General features: G+C 39.1%; 2 protein-coding genes across 2 annotated transcripts; both read left to right on the top strand.

Annotated features, from left to right (window-relative positions):
• Nucleotides 1–4,716: 4,716 nt before the first annotated feature.
• tmem106ba (transmembrane protein 106Ba) lies at nt 4,717–12,114 on the top strand. The gene is made up of 8 exons (XM_041045210.1): nt 4,717–4,818; nt 6,687–6,897; nt 8,015–8,078; nt 8,226–8,385; nt 8,782–8,922; nt 9,345–9,394; nt 9,483–9,536; nt 10,424–12,114. The coding sequence occupies exons 2-8, from the start codon at nt 6,699–6,701 to the stop codon at nt 10,542–10,544; spliced, it is 789 nt and encodes a 262-aa protein (XP_040901144.1). The 5' UTR covers nt 4,717–4,818; nt 6,687–6,698; the 3' UTR covers nt 10,545–12,114.
• Nucleotides 12,115–15,610: 3,496 nt separating this feature from the next.
• vwde (von Willebrand factor D and EGF domains) lies at nt 15,611–18,966 on the top strand. The gene is made up of 5 exons (XM_041045414.1): nt 15,611–15,923; nt 16,232–16,327; nt 17,289–17,393; nt 18,079–18,174; nt 18,610–18,966. Exons 1-5 carry the CDS (start codon nt 15,701–15,703, stop codon nt 18,720–18,722), a joined length of 633 nt encoding a protein of 210 aa, XP_040901348.1. The 5' UTR covers nt 15,611–15,700; the 3' UTR covers nt 18,723–18,966.
• Nucleotides 18,967–18,993: the final 27 nt, after the last annotated feature.

Genomic DNA, 18,993 nt, shown 5'->3' with positions numbered 1-18,993 from the left:
AATATTCTTGTTTTTTAAAAGAAAATTTGTTTTCCGCGCTCTTGTTATCTGAACTGGTACGAATCGCAGATTTTTAATGTCTAAAGACCGGCAATTGCTCCAACTGATGATACATAATCACAAAACAACAAGAGCGAAAGCATCAGCAGTGGAACAAAGGGAAAGCAGCAAATGTCTGTTTAAATGTAGTCCCATGCAAAAATGTACTTTCAAGTTTTCAGATTAGTTCTGTAACCATTTCTCCTCATGCACAGGCAGTGAACGTGCTCGTATTTGATGTCGCCACAAAATGTCACGGGAAATAAGCCAACAAATTCCTCAAAACTCAAAAATTAGAACCGTTCTTATCACGATTTCTGCTAATTTAATTCATTTAACAGTAAACATCACTCATTTGCAAATTGGGGATTCAATTTGTTCTACATATTTAGCAGAATCAAACATTATGTGCACTCGCATGGTCGATTTCTATATCCTTTTCTCAACGCTTGCTTCTTCTTTCTGCTGTGTAAAATGTTTGGTGAGTCCTGTGCAAAATAAATCCTTCTCCTGCTGGGTCAGACCATGATGAATCCCTGTTAAATTATGTTCAATATGCTATTTTTCCATGCTGCTTTTTCTTTTTCTTTTTTTTTACGTTGTCTCTATTGGATATGTACTATTCCTACTGAGAATCCATTTCAAAATGGCAAGATTCTGTGTTGTGTTATAGCACTTAATGATAATTATTGGGATGATTGCACTCTGGCTGTATGTTTGAACTCAGACAAACACCCATGATGAATGTTATTTATGCCATCATCAGCCCAGGCACAGCGATTCCTATCTATTATTATTACTTTAAAAAAAAAAATAAGATTAATAAATCATGTGAACTAGTTTCATCCTTCTTAAACACATTTCTGCAGTTTTTACAGAGCATTTAAGGCCAAGTACACTGCAATTCACTTAAGAGGTTATTAATTCTGTATTTAACAGCTCGGTCATTGCTGTTTATTTGCTCTGTCACTGCTCAGTTTATCGTCCTTCCAACAGCTTATGACTGATACGTGTTCACCTCTCCATGATGCTCTGTAACTTCTCATTACATCCAACAGGCTTGGTGTTCTGTGCTATCACATGTTAGATTGTGTCTGAAAACTCAAGTGGCCTCACACTGCAATGCTGTAAATTGATGCAGTATACCATGAGAAGCTTGTTAATTAAATACAAAGTGTGCACTCTCGCTGTGCCACACTAAAGGTAGAAAACAGAGGCAGAAATCCAGCGAGTCACCACTCTGAGGATTCATCTTTCTTTTTTTTTTTATCAAATACTACAAACTCAGAATATCCTCCACTTCACCTCTGCAATACAGTTTTACACATTCCCTCTGAAGCCGTACTTCGGGTTTGAAGTGCTGACACCTGAAGTAGGCTGACGTGTCCTCACCACTCAGTCCCCTCTTATCGGGGACACACAGGCAGCTTCCTCACACAGCAGACTGGACCAGAGCTGCCACTTTTAACCTGCCTCCTCAGACTTGTGCTGAGGTGTTTTCATATGCCTCATGGTGACTCCAAATGAATTAGTTCCCTCTGTGTACTACATGCCTGTACTGGTACTGCGAGTTGCAACGACGGGAGCATTCTGAGATTAGGAAACACAGACTACTGCATGAATAAACAAGGGAGGAAGCTAACCAGTTTGCCCATTGGCAAGCATTACGTCTATAACAAGCATGTTGACAGCACATTTTCTTCTTAGGTTAGACTGTTTGGCAGGTGGTGGTATCAAATCTCCTTACACTGACACCTGAAAACACAAACGTCAGTCCTCTCTTGGAATGTGATGCAAACTAACTGCAAGACACAATAGCAACACACAACGTTTTATGGTTTTAAGGTGAGAAATGTTCACCTCTGAAAGCCGTGAGTTACCCATGCTTGGAAAGCACGACACAGAGTCATTGTACCATAGTGTGCGCTGATTGGACGTAGCTGGTGGTAATTTCCAACCCAGTAAATAATAGAGGAGGAAGTACTCTGATCCCAAACTCTCTTATCAGCGGCAGCAGATCTGCACTCTAAATCTTTTCGAGGACATTCATTCCGGTCCTCTAGCTTCAGCAGCGAGTTAATGTTGTTTCTTGTTCTGCATTCACCATTTAATTACTGTGAAACTAAAAGAAATTCACAGTCTGGATGGTTCATAAAACATTTAGAAAATGCTGTGAATGCACATAATTAAAGACATATTTTCTCTAAAGCAGCAAATCCGTATTTAAGGGGATATTCTGGGCCACTGTTGATGCTGACTTCTGTCATTTAGCACTGGCATTGTGACAAACTTGTTGACAACGCCAAGTAGGTCATTGTTAAAGCCAACCTGTGTCAAATAGCATTTGCTTTTTATTTTTAGTACGTTTTTAATATGACTACCAGATGGTTGCTGCACACAGGAAAGTATTTAAAAAAAACAGCAAAAACAACAGATCTATTGTCCTAAATCGTTAAACCAGATCCATCTGGTACAAACACTAATTGATATTTGCAAATATTATCTTGACCCGGGTCAGTTTTCAGGCATTACAGGTTAGTATTTTCATTAGCTATTTTCCAAGTGTACTTTTCCTTCAGCTTGCCAGGTTATGCATTATTCAGAGTGGTTTCTCCGAAATCATAGAGAGAGTAAACCGATTAAAATAAATCTATTATCACTATAATTTGATGTTTGCTCATGGGCATAAATGACCACGTTGTTGTTGACAAGAGGATTCACTGGCTCAGAGCTGCTGACAACACTACATTCACCCATGGCAGCACACTGCCATCATCTGGCTGATGGAAAGCACATCCAAACAGTCCCAGCAAAAAAAAAAAAAAAAAAAAAGAAAGAAAGAAAATGAAAAAGTCTGAAGAAATAATGTATTATAGATAAAACTCAGATGTTTCACAGTCTGTTCTTCGACATCTGCTAGAGTTAAAATTTAGGCCTATATCGTTTTATTCGGATTATAGTCTTTATAGTTTTTGTGAAACTCAGGAATTAAAGAGTGAATTTCATGAACAAGTAACTGATTTTATGTATTTGAAACAAGAATACAGTAAGATGAGCTTTTATTTTTGCACAACTATTTCTCAGCTTAACTAATAAGTGTATTTAGTTCAATCACACTGAGTAAATGCTAATTCAAATAAATCTTGAATAAAATGTTTAAAGTTCCTGATTCCTTTAGATGCAGTGAATGTTTCAGTCAAGTGACGTATGTGAGAAAAATACACACTGCTCCCCACATATATTGACTGTTAGTTTAAAAACCTTGACATCTGTTTTTCAATCTTCTGAGCTGCAGTTTCTACAGAGAAGCATCTTTTTTAAGTAGCTTAATGGAATAATATGGCAAATTCTAGCTGATTAAGCCTGACAATGGTGGGGCTTGTGGCAAAAATTGCTCACACCGAGAACTTCTTTGAAATGTTTGCCATCAGCTGACAAGATTTTCCAGGAACTGCAGCCAACCTACTTCATGGTTGTTGTCTGGATCACAGGATGTAGGACAATGTTTCCAAACACGAGCTGTGAGAGCTTCAGGTCAGAGGATAAGGTTAATTTTGGACTCCATACCATTTTAACAGTATACTGAATATCTCGGCCTACTGTCCCAAAGGTCTTGTCTTGTTTATGATGCTATTCTGATTCTTTTTGCTTTGAAATTAAATATTCTATATTACTTTGTTAACTAATTGAATTTACGTCAATCAGCATCTAAATTTGATTTCATACAAAAGTAAATATTCTTATCTCAGTAGCAAAATTGAATTTTCTGTTTTTTTAAGTTATTAGTGATGGATTTTGCCACTGGTGCTGACTGAAAATAATCTGTGAATATATGTGCAAGTATAATGATCCTATACATATACATATACATACACACACACATATATATATATACACACACACACATATATATTTTTTCCCTGATAGTGATCTCAGTTGGTGTTAACTGACTCCCCTATAAGCACATGACCACTCTGTATTTCTTTCAGAGTCTCCATCAGTGGGCCTGTCTCACAAAATAATGTATTTACATACACATATTTTGAATCTATTACGTTTGGCTTTATTATACTGTTTGTAAATCATGGTGTTAATAGTATTTCTCAAAGGTGAAAGTCGCTGAGTAACTTCGCCTATTGAACTGGACTATACAGTTCAGTACAATTTTGAGGTACTTGAGAATTCATGTTTTTTATTTTACTTTATACTTCCACTTTACTTTTACTTTTGATACTTTAAGTATATTTATCTGATCATACTTTTTACTTTAGCAAAATTGTAAAACCAGGACTTTTACTTATAATATTTTTACTTGAGTATATCTGGGTACTTCTTAATGTTGTACTCCAGAGAGAGGTGACTCTAACGAGTTAAAGTACATGTTAGGCAGAGTATATTTTCAGTACCTTTAATCTGATCACATTATTACCTCATTTAATTGCTGTGTAATATCCTAAACATTAATGTATTTCCACATTAATGTTTAGGATATTACACAGCAGGTTCACAGTGATGTTGTCATACTTTCTGGTGTTATCAGTTTGTGTTATGTTCCGGTAGAGTCTGTGTCGCTGTGATGAACAGTGTAACCGTCCTGTGCTGTTTTGGTTGAGTCTGCTCGGGTGGAAAACTGATATAACCCCCTCAACATGAGTCCGTCCAATGGGGAGAGCAGGGGGCGTTCCCGTCGGCTTCATTCCCCATCTGCGTGAGAACCACAACAACAACACCGCGACGACACAACGAATGGCAAACAAGTCAGAATAAAACTCCGGACAGGTAAGACGGTACCTGACGGGCACATGGCACGTACCTGTGCTGCAGCGGGGAGAGAGGGCCTATTTAACGGGTCTGGGTGCTTGTTCATGCGGCGCGGACTCCTCCGCAGAGCAGCTGCTGATTCGTGCGATTTGTTCATTTAATGTCAGATTAACGCGACCGAATGAAATGCCGTTTAGACGAGTATGATGTAAAAGAAAGAGAAAAAAAATGCAAAGCCAAATGTCGCGATCGGCGATCAGATTAGAGGGGATGTGGTGGTTTTGCTCGGGCCGGTACGTTGTGTTCTTGGCTGAAGCCTCAGCAGCTCGGCAGCATGGCGGACACGGCAGACATCAGGGACGGTGTCTCTGATCTGCAGCCTGCGGTTTGACTGTGCCATCTACTCTTTATTTTCCCCTGTGTTGTCCTGAGATTACTTCTGTGTAAACGCTGGCAAATATATCAGCGACGTCTGACGCCGGCGGTGGAAGAAGCAGCTCAGATCCTTTTCTCACTGCCATTATCACAGTTTCATAATACTCCATTACAACTACAGCTTCTGCGTTCATTATCCTGCTTAAGTAAAGGCACTGAAGCACCATCAGTAAAATTATATAATTAAAGTAAAAGTATATAATTCTGCTTCATCGCAGTTATTTAAATCAAACTATGACAAGTGGAAAATCACTGTGGTGGAGCTGCCAACAACCCATATACATCCTGGACTGAACCCGAATATACGATATGATGTTTTTTTTTTATTAATGTCAAAATAATTTGAAACACTAATTTAATCTTAAACAGTGTATTGTACTTAACGAGCTTAGAATATGTACTTTTAAGTAAAATCTTAAAGTATTTATCGAAACAATAACTAGCAGCTGAAAGTGTAAAGGAAATGTAGTAGAGTAAAAAATACTGTATTTACTAAAGAAATGTAGTCAAATAAAAAAAAAAAATCCCAAGAATCAATGAAGTTGAAGATTTATCTGTTCATTATTATTTTATTAGTATCTGCAAAGTAGCTACTAACTACAGCTGTCGGGTTATGTAGTCCAGAAAAAAGTACAGTATTTATCTAAAAAATGTGGAGTATAAGTATAAAGTAGCAGAAACCTCAAAACTGTGCTGTCCTCAAAAAAATGCTTCATCACACAGAAAAGTCCTACATTTAGGTAAAGTAGGACTACAGAAGTATTAGAAGAAAAATGTACTTAAATAAATCAAAAATAAAAGTACTCATGATGGTGATTTAAATGCCACAGAAAACATAAGGTCACTATAAGCTCTCTTTTAAGATGTATGAGATGTAAAAAACAAAACAACGACCGAAAATGTTGTGGTTGCTTGGCACTAATGACCAACAGCTCAATGTCCATTAAAGGACAATCAATCTTTTAATAAGTTGAGGTCTTTATGACCAAGAAGTTACCTAACTGGCTAGGGAACAACCCCAGAGAATGCAATGGTAGCAAAATAATTTAAAGCGTCACAGTATAATCCTAAAAGAATTAATGCCATGATCGCTTTTGAAGGACACTACACTAGTATGAGGATAAAACCCTAAGCTTAAAATACCTTTGAATAGAATTTTGAATATTAGAGAAATTAGAAATTAAGTAAAAGTTACAGTCTCACATCTTCTCAGCAGCACATGTCTGAGTCCTAACAGAATTATTTCTGTGGTATTACAAGAGATTATATTTATCATGGACAGTGCACCTGTTGAAGGTTCCTCTCTGGGAAAACGTTTCCTGGAATGGATCCAGGTCCAATTTCACATTCAAATGGCTGCGTGGCATGTAGTTAGTCAGCACATCCTGCTGCATCTATACGGCAGCCTCTCCCTTCCCCTCTATTCATGCCATCTTTTGTGTTGTGTACAGACAGCTGCAGCTATGGGCAAGTCCCAGTCACACTTGGCCAAGCACAAAGACGAGAGTCAGGACGCGCTGACGACTGCTGGCGAGTACAGAGACAGTCAGACAGAAGAGGATGGAAAAAATGGAGATGTGTCTCAGTTCCCCTATGTGGAGTTTACTGGGCGAGACAGCGTAACGTGCCCCACATGTCAGGGCACCGGCAGAATCCCACGAGGTAAAACTTTCTCGATATTAGTAACTATCACTCAGTGACCATAATCAGTATAAATTCTAAGTCTATGTGAAGAGCAGTGTCTTTAAAGCCCTTAAAGTTTCTCTATGATGTTAAATATTCTAAACTAAATTAAGTTTAAATTCAGAAAAAACATCCTTAGATATTATTTATTAGGACTTTAACAGTCTAAAACATCTTGGGGTCTGTGTGGATGTGGTTTTATCACACGTGACTGACAGTGACAGCAATATAAAAAAATAACCGCACAGCTGTCACCAAAATGTCAAGAATATGTCACATCAGCCTCGCTCACTTTAAACTAGTGAGAAAAGCAAGTACAAAAAAACACTAAATATAGAAATGTCTTGTGAAATAACCAAAAGTGTTCGAACATACAGTAGTTTGTGTTTCAGGAACGTTAAGGTTTAATTTGTGGCCTCGACCGGGATTTTAGTGCCATAAAAAGGGCACAAGATAACAAAATGTTTCAGTCGCACGTCAAGTTGGCTATGTTTTAACATTAAAAAAATGCATATTGCAGTGAAGATGAGTAAAGGGTTCTATAGTTTTACTCACAAAAAACCTAAAGTTTATATAAATCAGATCCAGAATGCTCGTGCCTACATTTCCAAGTGTAACACGGCAAAAGTCAAAATATACAGAATACAACTTCCAGACAAGCAGATAGTCAGGCAGACTAATGTCTGCAAAAGATTTTTAGAAATCAGATACAACAAGCGTAATAAGAAGAAGAAAAGAAATCAAGAGAAAAACTGTATTTGCAGTAGGCCATACAAACAAACTTAAAAATAACACAATTTAATATCAGTTTCCATTTTCAGTTATCTTGACACCAGCATATATTTTCTTCCTGCAGTTGTACCAGTATGACAAATCATCTTATTAGAGCCAAGGAGCTTACACATCAATGCATTAAATATACTGCTTTTCACCGCTGTTTGTACTGTTTGGGTTAAAACCAATCATTGATAAAATTATCTATAACTTGAAAGGCGAAATTCTTCTCAGGACCGAGTTCTACAAAAGACCAAACTTTAAATCTGCTTCTTAATCAATCCTTTCCTTTTTTCTTTTTTTTAAAATAATAATTCAACAGGTCAAGAGAATCAGCTTGTGGCTCTGATTCCATACAGCGACCAAAGGCTCAGGCCAAGCAGGACGTAAGTCTGATCTCGTGCTCATTTTACAGTTTAACCGTGTTACTTCTTTGTATGATGAAACTAAATGAACACACACAGTAGCGTGATAGACTGTGAAGTCACCAGCTTGTTTCCGGGCCTCACTTCTCTTTTTCCTCCCTCGTGCAGAAAACTGTATGTCACGATATCGGTGGCTCTGTGCCTGCTGCTGTCTGGCCTGGCTGTTTTCTTCCTATTCCCTCGCTCCATTGATGTCTCCTATGTGGGAGTGAAGTCTGCCTACGTCTCCTATGACAAGGACAAGAGAATCGTTTATCTCAACATTACAGTAAGACTGTGTGGCTGCACTCCCCTCACTCAAAATGAAACTGTAATAATACACTGCAGGAGAATCTGAATGCAAATACTGTGAAGCATTTAACAGCTAAAGAGCCAGATGTTTCTCTCAGGGGATAGTAGAGACCAAAACAGAGCTAAAAGAGAGTGAATATTGGACACTGATTCACTAAGTGGCCAGAAACGTGACTGCAAATTAACGCTAACACTGTTCCATGTCTGCTGATTGTGTATAAATGTGTTTGCTAACAAGTTCACAATTCACAGCTTGTTTCTGCGAAAAAAAAATCTGCGATTGTAGGTTTAAAACAATACGCCTTCGTAAATGAGTTAGCACCACGAGCACTCTGTCGTCAGAATCTCACACCTTTTGTCCTCTTCCTCCCAGAACACTCTGAACATCACCAATAATAACTACTACGCCATATCTGTGACCAACATCACAGCGCAGGTGCAGTTCTCCAAGACGGTGATAGGCAAGGCCAAGTTTAACAACAGCACAGTGATCATACCACTGGATGAGCAGCAGGTAGGTGGAGACACTTCTCATTGTACAAACACACAAAGAAAAATCCACGAAACTCATTATTCTAGGTTACAGCGAAGTGAATGCACTGAACGTCTGATCCACTTAAAGGCAGCATCTTGCACAGCCCACACAACAGCTCATTGTTACACCCACAGCCACAATAGACCAAGAGACCTCGTCCAACTCAACTCACAGACTTGTCATGTGACTGCACAAAAATTATATCAACTGTATTTCTGCTAAATCCAGACTTCAAACAGATGATTTAGGCACCATTAAAGCCTCATTGTCTTTAAGTCTTGTCACGTTACAAATATTGGTACCACCCCTCACCACAAGCCTTTGATTAAACAGAATTTACCATTCCAGGCTACATTGACATTTTTTCCTTCTCAAATGCTTTGTAAATTGTGTGATTGCAGATTGACTACACAGTTCCCACTACTATTGCTGATGAGATGAGTTATATGTTGTAAGTATCTTATTTAAAGTCCTAAGAATGTATTACTGACACTTAGATTATTATCATTTTTAATCTTAAATTTCTTCTTCTCTTACAGTGACTACTGCACTCTGCCAACCATTAAGGTTCACAACATAGTAGTCATGATGCAGTAAGTATCACGTGATGTACGGTATTTTAAACGTTATCTCTACATTCCACCCTCATGAGTCGATGTGATTTTTATCCTGACTGAGCATCAGACAGTCCTTCCTCTACATCGCTCTCCTCCACACTCACATAGTTTCACCCACACATATTGAAGAGCTGCCCAGAACAAACCCTAGCCTTCTGCTGTAGGGTACTGCTCAGATCAACAGGAGATACACGGGTCTTGCTCAATTACACGTCAACGCTGACATGACACAGATTGTAAATTTAACCAATATTTCCTTTGGGCATAAATGAGCTTTATTAGATCACTTAATCCTCTGCATTAAAGCCAAAATAACAGCTTTCTAGCCAAGTGTGTATCACACTAAATTCCAGTGGAAATGTGTAAGAAAAGAAGCTCGTTGTAATTGAGTGGTTTTACATTTAGGCTGCAGTGCCCTAAGGACTACCTGTGTCTGTTGTAGACTTCGGTTTGATGCATTTAACAAGAGAAAACAGTGTGTTTATCACAAAAAGTGAAGACAGGCATTTATTTTAGTAATCAGTTCAGTCTGTCTCTGAGTAATTATTAAGTTATCAACATTGTCAGTAATTGTTTTTCTGTGGGCAGAACCATTTCAGGGTTTTATTCATAGTCATTTCCTGTGGTTCATGAGATCTGCTCTTTTTATATTTAAGTCAAACAAAAGATTCTGCCCCAGAGAAATTTATAATCTACTTAAGCTCTAATCTAAACCTGTTAAGGAAGGAAGTTTCTCATCCACTTTTCCCGCTGAGATTTTCCACACCGTTGCAGGATTTAGAACTGACAATTGACCTGAACAACTCAGCATGTCTCACCTTGTTTTCTGATGTACAGCGGTTGACTCTGTGCGTATTTTTCAGGGTGACGGTGACGACATCATACTTTGGACACGCGGAGCAGGTCTCCCAGGAGATGTACCAGTATGTGGACTGTGGGGGGAATACCACCTCCTTGCATGGGCATGTGCAGGTCTACCAATAAGGCAAGCAGAAGACGACCCTGAGCATCAGATCCTGCTGGTACTGAGGTTCTTACAGAGGTTGACTGGGCTGACTTCCATGTAGGAAATCTTTGGTCAGAGACAATGAAATAATGGACAGGGACATATCATTTATTACATTAGTCATAGTGGCTCATCCATTTCCAACCACTTTTTTTTCCATTTCTGGGTTAGATACGATGTTCAGAAGAGGTATTTTGAAATTAAAACCCTCAAATGACGGTTGGTTATTTGTCAAACAGGCTGTCAAAGCAGATAAACTCACCTGCCGCAGCCAGAAGTTTGCCGGATTTGCCTCAAGGCTTGCAGTCATTTTCCACCCTGGTGCCAACAAAACAGACAGGTTACTGGAAAGCTTTCCCTTCGTGTTTACACTGTCACTCTTAAGCACATAAATGATTGGAAGCAATAGTTTCATATATGACGCACTTTAGCCCAATCCTAATCTGCAGAAAGTAATAATAATGTTGTATGAGTTCAGCGGTAAATGCTGGAACTGCTGCCAAATCCTACTATTCTACACCACTTTAAAAATACTAACAAAGCTGTGAGAGGTACCTGACTTTTTTTTTTTTTGACAGTGAAAACCATTTAGCAGGTCCTAACCGCCTCTTTCTGTTTACCTTTCATTCCTTCCTACTTTATTTTCTTTCATAAAATATAGTTCTTGATATTGTATAGTGCAATATGTATGACGTATTAAATTATGTGATTTTTTTCTATATTCTATATTTTCAGCTTGAGTAAGGGTTAGTAGTATCAGTCTTTTCCTATTTCTTTCTCTATCATTCACCTGGTTGATTTAAAGGCAAGTGTCACTACTGTGAAGACATCAGTATATTTTTAATGAGTAACTATTTTTGCCATTTAAGAATAAAAACAACTTAAAAAGGGATAATATTTTTCATTTCATAGCAGATGGAGCATTACAGTGGGCTGTTTAACACAGAAGTGTGTAAATATAAAAATGTACTTTCCTTCTGGTTTGCTTCAAAACACATTATATCAAGAATAATGTCTGGTCTGGAAGTAACTCTTTCCCTTTAATGAGGTTGTCCTATTTTTGTGGGCTATGGTGTCACTGCTATATTAATCCACTCTGCATCTTTAACTTGTATTTTGAGTTGACTGCTGTTCTTATGTTTTGAAATTACAACGAATTCTGTCTGTCACTGTTATCACATGGTATCATTTTGGATTGGCTGATGACAGCCACAGGTTAAACACAATGTGTATTCAAATGCTTTAATAATGTTTTACAACTGGACAAATTGTATAAATCACTGAATGACTTTTGTCTGACAGAAGATGCTCATAACGGATAAACAAAGTTTTTCAAATTTCCGAGTTCATTTGTGATCGCACAGGTAAGATATTCTGACAGCTGATACAGTTTCTAGTCATTATAGGAAAGCTGTAACCCTACATCCAAGCCTTCATGATATGTGATGACAGTGTACATGTGAATACCTTTCTGTTACTGCCTAACATCTCCACTGTTTTGTGTTTTCGATGCATGAAGCTGAAAATAAAACCACAATTCACTTTGAAGTTTGTTTTCCCCCAGTTTCTTGTGTGTGCTTGTAATATTTTCTGTACGCACTGGGTGGTGCCAAATGTTCTGCTAAACTACAGCATCATTCCCCTCTGCTGAAGACCCCGACATTTTTAAGTTGAAGTTATTTCACATGATTCTCTAATGCTAGATATAAGTCATCCTGCAAAAGTCCAACTAGGCTGCACACCATTATTTTTTATTTAGAGTGGTAAAAATCTTTCACCTGCATTATTGTTTGTCATATCTCAACTGTACACAAGCAGTTACAAGCCAAAAAGAAATACAAACTACAGGTTTAATCTAAAGAAGTACCTGAAAATTGAACTTAAATACAGTACTTGAGTAAATGTGGAAGAAGACGACAAGAACAATGTGTGTTGAACGAATAGACAGACCAACTGACTCACCAACATCAACCAGCACTGGCCTGACCACTAGAGGGCACAAAAAAGCCTGCCTATAATGCAGAAGAATAAAGAGCTCACTACTACCAAGCTGAATGAAGCAGAGTAAATAACCACAAAGCAATAACAAACAAATAAGCCATCTCTGTTTGGTTTAGATATTTCTCTTTATTATATTACATTTAAGACTTGGATAGTTTGTTCCATGGTTATTATTTAACATCAGTTAAAAAGAAAGATGCCACTCATGTAAAAAAATATTCAGACCTAACTAACATTACATTTTGTTCACAAATCTATTTCTTTTTACCATTTCCTTGCTGTACATTGTAATGGTTGTATTGTACTGTGTTTCACTGTGTTACTCAGTACAGGCTTCTTGCTGGAGCTGAAACCTCTCCAATGATCACGGTATGTTCACATCTGTTCCGCTCATTAAAGCACCAGTTCACTTCCTCTCTAAGATCCAGGTCAGTGGTTTGGGCCAGAGCTACCTTGGAATACATGTGGCCAAATAATAAAAGAAAAGCACACACATACACAGCCAGTGAGCACTGTCAGTTTCCTCTTTGTCTCTGATGCATTTTGCTTGCATAGACTGTATTTCTGTGTCTCACACGAAAACGCTCTTTTTTATCTTTTACTGTTACTGTCGTCTCTGACAACAGATTTAATATCGACTGTAGAATAAACACTCTGCCTCAGAGTATATCTATACCCAAACTCCAGATTTAAGGGATTCTTGCCCAAAATGTTTGTTCACTGTATTCATCTAAAAACTGTCGTGAACACATCTGTTACTCTGACACATCAGCATTAGCCTTAAAAAATCCACTATTTATCATTTGTGTATGTATCTTCCATTATGCTATGTTTTACCATCATTTATTTGCCATTTTTTGGTTTGAGATTATACTTGTCATATCTACACTGACATGCACATGACAATTTTGTGCTTCTTTTATATCAAAATAGTTCATAACAACTGCCTTCTGAACTAATTCAGCCCCAGCAAGCAGCCTGAAGTTCACCATTTGTTTGGATCTAAACTGAGAAGCCACAGAGTCGGACTGTTTCAGTCAAAGCTTTGTCCCTTTGCCAAGACTGGGCTCAGCAATGTACAACAAACCGGTTCTTGAATCTGTGTTTGCAGTTGTTGCAGTCACTCTAAGTGTCTGCAGCTACAGTTTGCTGTTTTTTTATGGAAAAACAGGACAAGCAAACACAATCGAATGGAAAGCAACTTTCCTACTAGCTCCCGGTCAACAGGTTTAACTGTACAGAGGACCGGAAGATAAGACAGCCACATCTCTTACTGATTTGGTTGTGTTATTGTCATTACAGGAGAGCTTCCCCTCAACCCATAGCTCATATAGACCCAATACTTCCCCTCACCAGGTAAAAGGAAATGTCTTTTCCACATGTGCTCTACACAAACGCACATCTTAAAACATGTCTCACTTACTGAAAATAATACGCTGTTACATTCTGTGGTCTCCCAACACAAGAATGCAAACAGACAGTATGTCCACTAGAGGTGAACAATGTCATGACTGTTCATGTTTACACAATAAATGATTAAAACCTTTTGACAATACATTTGATGTAAAAGGCCAGCTGGCCATGTTGGCAAAATCTTTCAGGGTCAGTTCATCCAAATTATAGAACGTTTCCTCTCTAGTGGTATCTACCTGTGCAGGTGGTTCTCATTTAAGCTGCACAGATTTCGAGTTAGTTACCTCTGAGGTTTCTGTCATCCAACCATTGCAATAGAAGTGAAAGACATTTTGCTTATGGAGCACACATTATTGGAAAATTACATTTAAAACATTCAAAATCTGTCTTTTGCCAAAAACACTTTCCAGGCTAACCAACAGGACATGCTATAAATGCTTTTTACAGAACTAAGCAGTTCCAGAGAAAACAGCTTACAGTGGATAATCCAGAGTAGTTTCTTACCTTTGTTGTTCCGGGACAGGGGCAGAAATCCCAAACCCTGTGTACATAAAACCAAAAATATCTTCAGGCCCACATATTCTTTAAGGTAAATGAAAATGTTATACTTTGTTTTCTTAGTTTGGGTAAAACTGATCATGACCAACCTAACATATTTGGTGTCTTTGGAAACTCTGGGATCTCCACTAGCATTCAAAATAAGACTGTGAGTTTTAACAAAGTTTGGATGCACAGCATGAGTTTGTACTGACTGACCCACCATCAAACATACACGCCCTTAGCAGTTTATTAGGTACACCAGGCTAAAGCTAATGCAGCCGGATACAACACTCCCTTTAAGAAATCCGACGTTCATGTTGGGTTTTTATTGAAACTGTTTTAGATTGGTGTTGACCGCAGAATGTAGTTTTAGGTGCTGTTGAACTGTGTTGTGTTTCTGTTATTTAGCCTTCCCTCATTGGCATAAACGGGGGTGGACAAAATAATGGAAACATGTATCCAAAACAGTTCCAACAGCTTAGCACCTCTCTAGAGCCCTTTCAACACAAACTGGACACGAAAACCGTCAGGTTTTATTGTAGGTAGGATTTATTGCAGGACTGCTGTACGGGACTGCATTAGCTTTACCCGGTTTTGCTAATAAACTGCCACTAGCAGCTCGGAGTACTCGGCCGTTAGCTAGTTCATGTTTTGAAGTACTGTCAGATTAAGGAGAGCTCTTCATTTAAGCTAGCGTTAGCCAAAAATTATATAACCGCTTCGTAACCCCCACTGGACACCCTCGCCTGGCTTTGCGGCAGCCACATGCTTAATTTGTTAGTTTAACTCTCTTCTCCTGGGTGAAGACAGAGAAAACTGTTGGCTAAGCTAACGTAGCTAGTTAGCTAAAATATTAAAGTTACCGTTAGCACTTTGAACATGGAGACGGCCGCTTTCAGGTAAACTCCCCGCGCTGTTTCTGGAGTCGCCTCCAAATGTTTGTGCACGTGACCAATTTGAAAACTTGCCTCCCGCCAAGCCACTGTCCACGCCCCGTCCCGTCTCGCCCCGCCCTCTCACACCACGCCACGCCCCCGGTATTAACCTGCCTATGTTGCAGTTTCCCTGCGCGCAGCAGCGGGGGCGACGTTCTCCTCCGTCTCCGTCCACTGCACCGCACCGCACTTCACTGCCTGTCTGTCTGTGCCCTCCCTTCCACTCTCTAGTTCAGGGATCAGCCATGGGCTTTGTGGGTCGCGGCTCAGTGGTTCTCTTTCTCGCCTCCTCTGTGGCTCTCGTCTGCGTTTGCTCCGCGGGTTCCGACGCGCCTCGGGGAGTCGCGGTCGGGTTCGTTTTCGACCCCAAAGCGAAGTGCGACCCGCCGTGCGAACACGCAGGAATCTGCATCCGAAACAACACATGCTTCTGCTCCAGGGGCTATGAAGGAGAGACCTGCCAGTATGGTGATGTTACAAACTCTGTTTGTTTTAAAGTGCATTTATTGTGTAATAGTTTTATTCTTTCTGCCCAGGAAAGTAAGAATTTATTCAACCAACCTTTCAGTATTATAAGTTGTGTATATTACTCCTCCTGTAGAAGAAGTTAAGTCTTATACAGATTTGCTGAGAATATAATAAAAACCTAGTCATAACTGAGTGCATGGTACAGTTGTGGTAAGAGTAGCTTCTATGCTCCTTATGTTCATCACTAAACCAGTCAGCTACAGTTCAAAAGTAATGTCAGAATCTTGTGCGCTCTTATGTGAATGCAGCCAACTGTTATCCCAAATGTAAGAATGGAGGAACGTGTCTTCGCCCTGGAAAATGCAGATGTCTTCCTGGATATGGAGGAAGATACTGTCACAAAGGTAAGCGGGTTTATTTGGACTGAATTGTAAATGACATATCCAGTCGCTTCATCAGTTGTTGAAAGGATCAGTAAATTTTCTGCCCTGTACCCTGTATGTCATGCATTTATTCTAAATCTGTCCTATATAAACGGTATATATCCTGTATTTTTTTTCTTCTGCATGGTCCCATATTAAAGTATCTATACATTCCAATACACAGCTGCCCCTCTTTTACCAGACATACATCAGGTTCATTCTATGCTCCAGTCAGAAAGTAGAGCAGCCAGATTTTTCCCAGATGTAGCTCAGTGAGCTTGCAGGAAAAAAAGTTTTTCCACTGAGTTAGGATATCAGAATCAGAGCTGTAGCTACTAATGAGGACACTAAGGTCACGTCCTGAGTGTTTTTGTCTGTGAATATGGATATCTGGATATGGATTATCTGTGGAGAAGTTTGCATTATAGATTTACAGTCAGAGACATATAGTACATTTTAAAAGGATGATTAATAATTTAAAAAATAAGTTAAGTCAACATAAAATGAAAGGACTTTGTGTTTCTTCAAAAGATTTAGGTCCCTGGTAATGTGGATTGAATTCTTAGAAATAGTATTTAAACACCACAACGTAAAGATAAATCTGAGGAGTCACAAGACAGAAAACTGGACAGGAACTAGAAGAAAACACAAAATATGTTTTTTCCTTTCTAGACTTTCTGTAATTTTTGCCTTTTTCTGCTAATTTAAAGAGTCATACGTGAAAAAAGAGATTTAGACATTTAGAGAAAATAGAACAGCTAAATTAAGAAATAAAATGTGGGTATTTGATATTTGGTCAAAATATTTTACAGGGGCCTTCAGGGGAATCATGACCAAATTCAATTTCTAAAATCAGTGCTGCCAAAAAACCACTTGAGGACAGGTATAACTATTTCATCAACATCACTGCTGATAGATGAGGTCTGTGTTTGTCTTTTGGCAGTGACGTGTGATGGAGGATGTTGGAACGGAGGAGAATGCACTGCTGTCAACGGAGTGGCCAAGTGCATCTGCCCCTCGAGTTGGACCGGCTCAAAATGCCAAGACGGTCTGTTAATAGCTAATATCTAATATCTAATTACCCTGTTAACACCAGAGGTCAAAGTCACCAAATGGAGCCGGCCTCTCAGCTGGAGCTACTCATCAGCAGCAGCCCACTAAAACATTTCTAAGGCTTTTCACAGTGGGAAATAATATTCAGTCCACCCCCACAAAAATCAGTTTATCTTAGTGGTTCAGGATGATTAAGACATCCTTTTTCTCCTTTACAAATATCTCCAAAGGGACGCAGCTGCTTTGGAGGCAGAGCAGAAGGACAAATATTTTCTAACAGCATGCGCTGCACAAGGTCAATGAACAAAGCCTCCACCATGTTCCAGATCCATACAATATAATGATTCGAAGCAGGTTCTCACATATAGTGTGTTTAAACTGGAAAAGAAAGAAAGTTTACTCAAAGCAGACAGCATACAGACTTTTTTGAGTCTACTATTGATTCACGCTATTCACTTTCGCTACACACGAAAAGTGTGTAGCACCAAAGTGGTGAGCCAACCAGAGACATGGATAAAATTTAGGGATTTTACGCTAAATCAATGTCTTCTATGTTGTCTATGTTAGCGAGCCTCTAAAGCAGCTCTGCCTCTATCAAATACGCGTAACTTAAAGCTGTAGCTCGGATTTGCTTCCTGGCATGTTGAGAATGTCTCCCTATGCTTTGTTCCCCCGTGCAGCAATTTGTCCTCAAGGCTGTAGGAATGGGGGAATCTGTGTGGCTCCAGGAATCTGCAGCTGTCCGGAGGGATGGCTGGGTGGTGCCTGCCACACTGGTGAGTTCAGACTGACCCCAAAGACCACGCACTTTCATATGCATCAATGCACTTTACAAGGATTATTTCTTTTGTCTCTCATCTCCCTCTCTCGCTCATTCAGACTCTTTTCAGTTCGGTCACTCATTCCTTAGATCCCCATAAACTATCGTACTGAGAAGAAAAAAGGTGCAGATATCCGTCTGCCAAACTGGCAGGAATGATATAAGTTGTATGTAGGTGTTTATTGAGGGAAATTTTGTTTTACAACACAGCATTTTTCCAGATGTGAACAAATCCAGACATGGAAACACTTCTCACTTCTGTGGCCAGCTGCTGAATTTGCGGTGTTAGGGTTTACAGCATCAGTAGTAAATCCTTCCACAGTCACTTCCACTTTCTCAGGTTTTTACGAATGATCAACACCTTTGTTTTTGTTGTCTCTGTTGTTTGTAGCTGTGTGCTCTCAGCCCTGCCTGAATGGAGGGAAGTGTATTTCTCCCGACAAATGCCGCTGTCGCCCCCCTTATTCTGGCCCTCACTGTGAGGAGAGGAAAAAGTCTCACTAGTGTGACCCAGCCGGAGGCTCATCAGGGACTTTATACTTAAGAGGACAGTTACATTTTTTTAGCTGAACATTGGTAGTTTTTACATTTTTACCATGTGATATGTAATTCTTTTTTTTTAAGAAACATTGGACATGTCTAATGTTCTCATTTGACTGTATAAAAATGCTATGTACTATACTGTAATTTGTGTCATTAAATGAATAAAAGAATGAATTGCATGCATTATCAAAGCTCATTTAACAAAACAAAAGCATAGAGATATACACACACA

Source organism: Toxotes jaculatrix, chromosome 8 (genome assembly GCF_017976425.1).
Source record: "Toxotes jaculatrix isolate fToxJac2 chromosome 8, fToxJac2.pri, whole genome shotgun sequence".
In the NCBI taxonomy this organism is placed as follows: domain Eukaryota; kingdom Metazoa; phylum Chordata; class Actinopteri; family Toxotidae; genus Toxotes; species Toxotes jaculatrix.
Note: the sequence above shows the minus strand (reverse complement) of the source record. Positions and strands in the feature narration are given on the sequence as shown.

Bases quoted from the DNA above. Each gene is read 5' to 3' on its own strand.
- tmem106ba (XM_041045210.1), top strand. From the start codon at position 6,699: ATGGGCAAGTCCCAGTCACACTTGGCCAAGCACAAAGACGAGAGTCAG. The intron at 8,079-8,225 runs GTAAGTCTGATC...TCCCTCGTGCAG, and splicing joins AGGCTCAGGCCAAGCAGGAC to AAAACTGTATGTCACGATAT. The intron at 8,923-9,344 runs GTAGGTGGAGAC...GTGTGATTGCAG, and splicing joins TACCACTGGATGAGCAGCAG to ATTGACTACACAGTTCCCAC.
- vwde (XM_041045414.1), top strand. From the start codon at position 15,701: ATGGGCTTTGTGGGTCGCGGCTCAGTGGTTCTCTTTCTCGCCTCCTCT. The intron at 16,328-17,288 runs GTAAGCGGGTTT...GTCTTTTGGCAG, and splicing joins AGGAAGATACTGTCACAAAG to TGACGTGTGATGGAGGATGT. The intron at 17,394-18,078 runs GTCTGTTAATAG...TCCCCCGTGCAG, and splicing joins CGGCTCAAAATGCCAAGACG to CAATTTGTCCTCAAGGCTGT.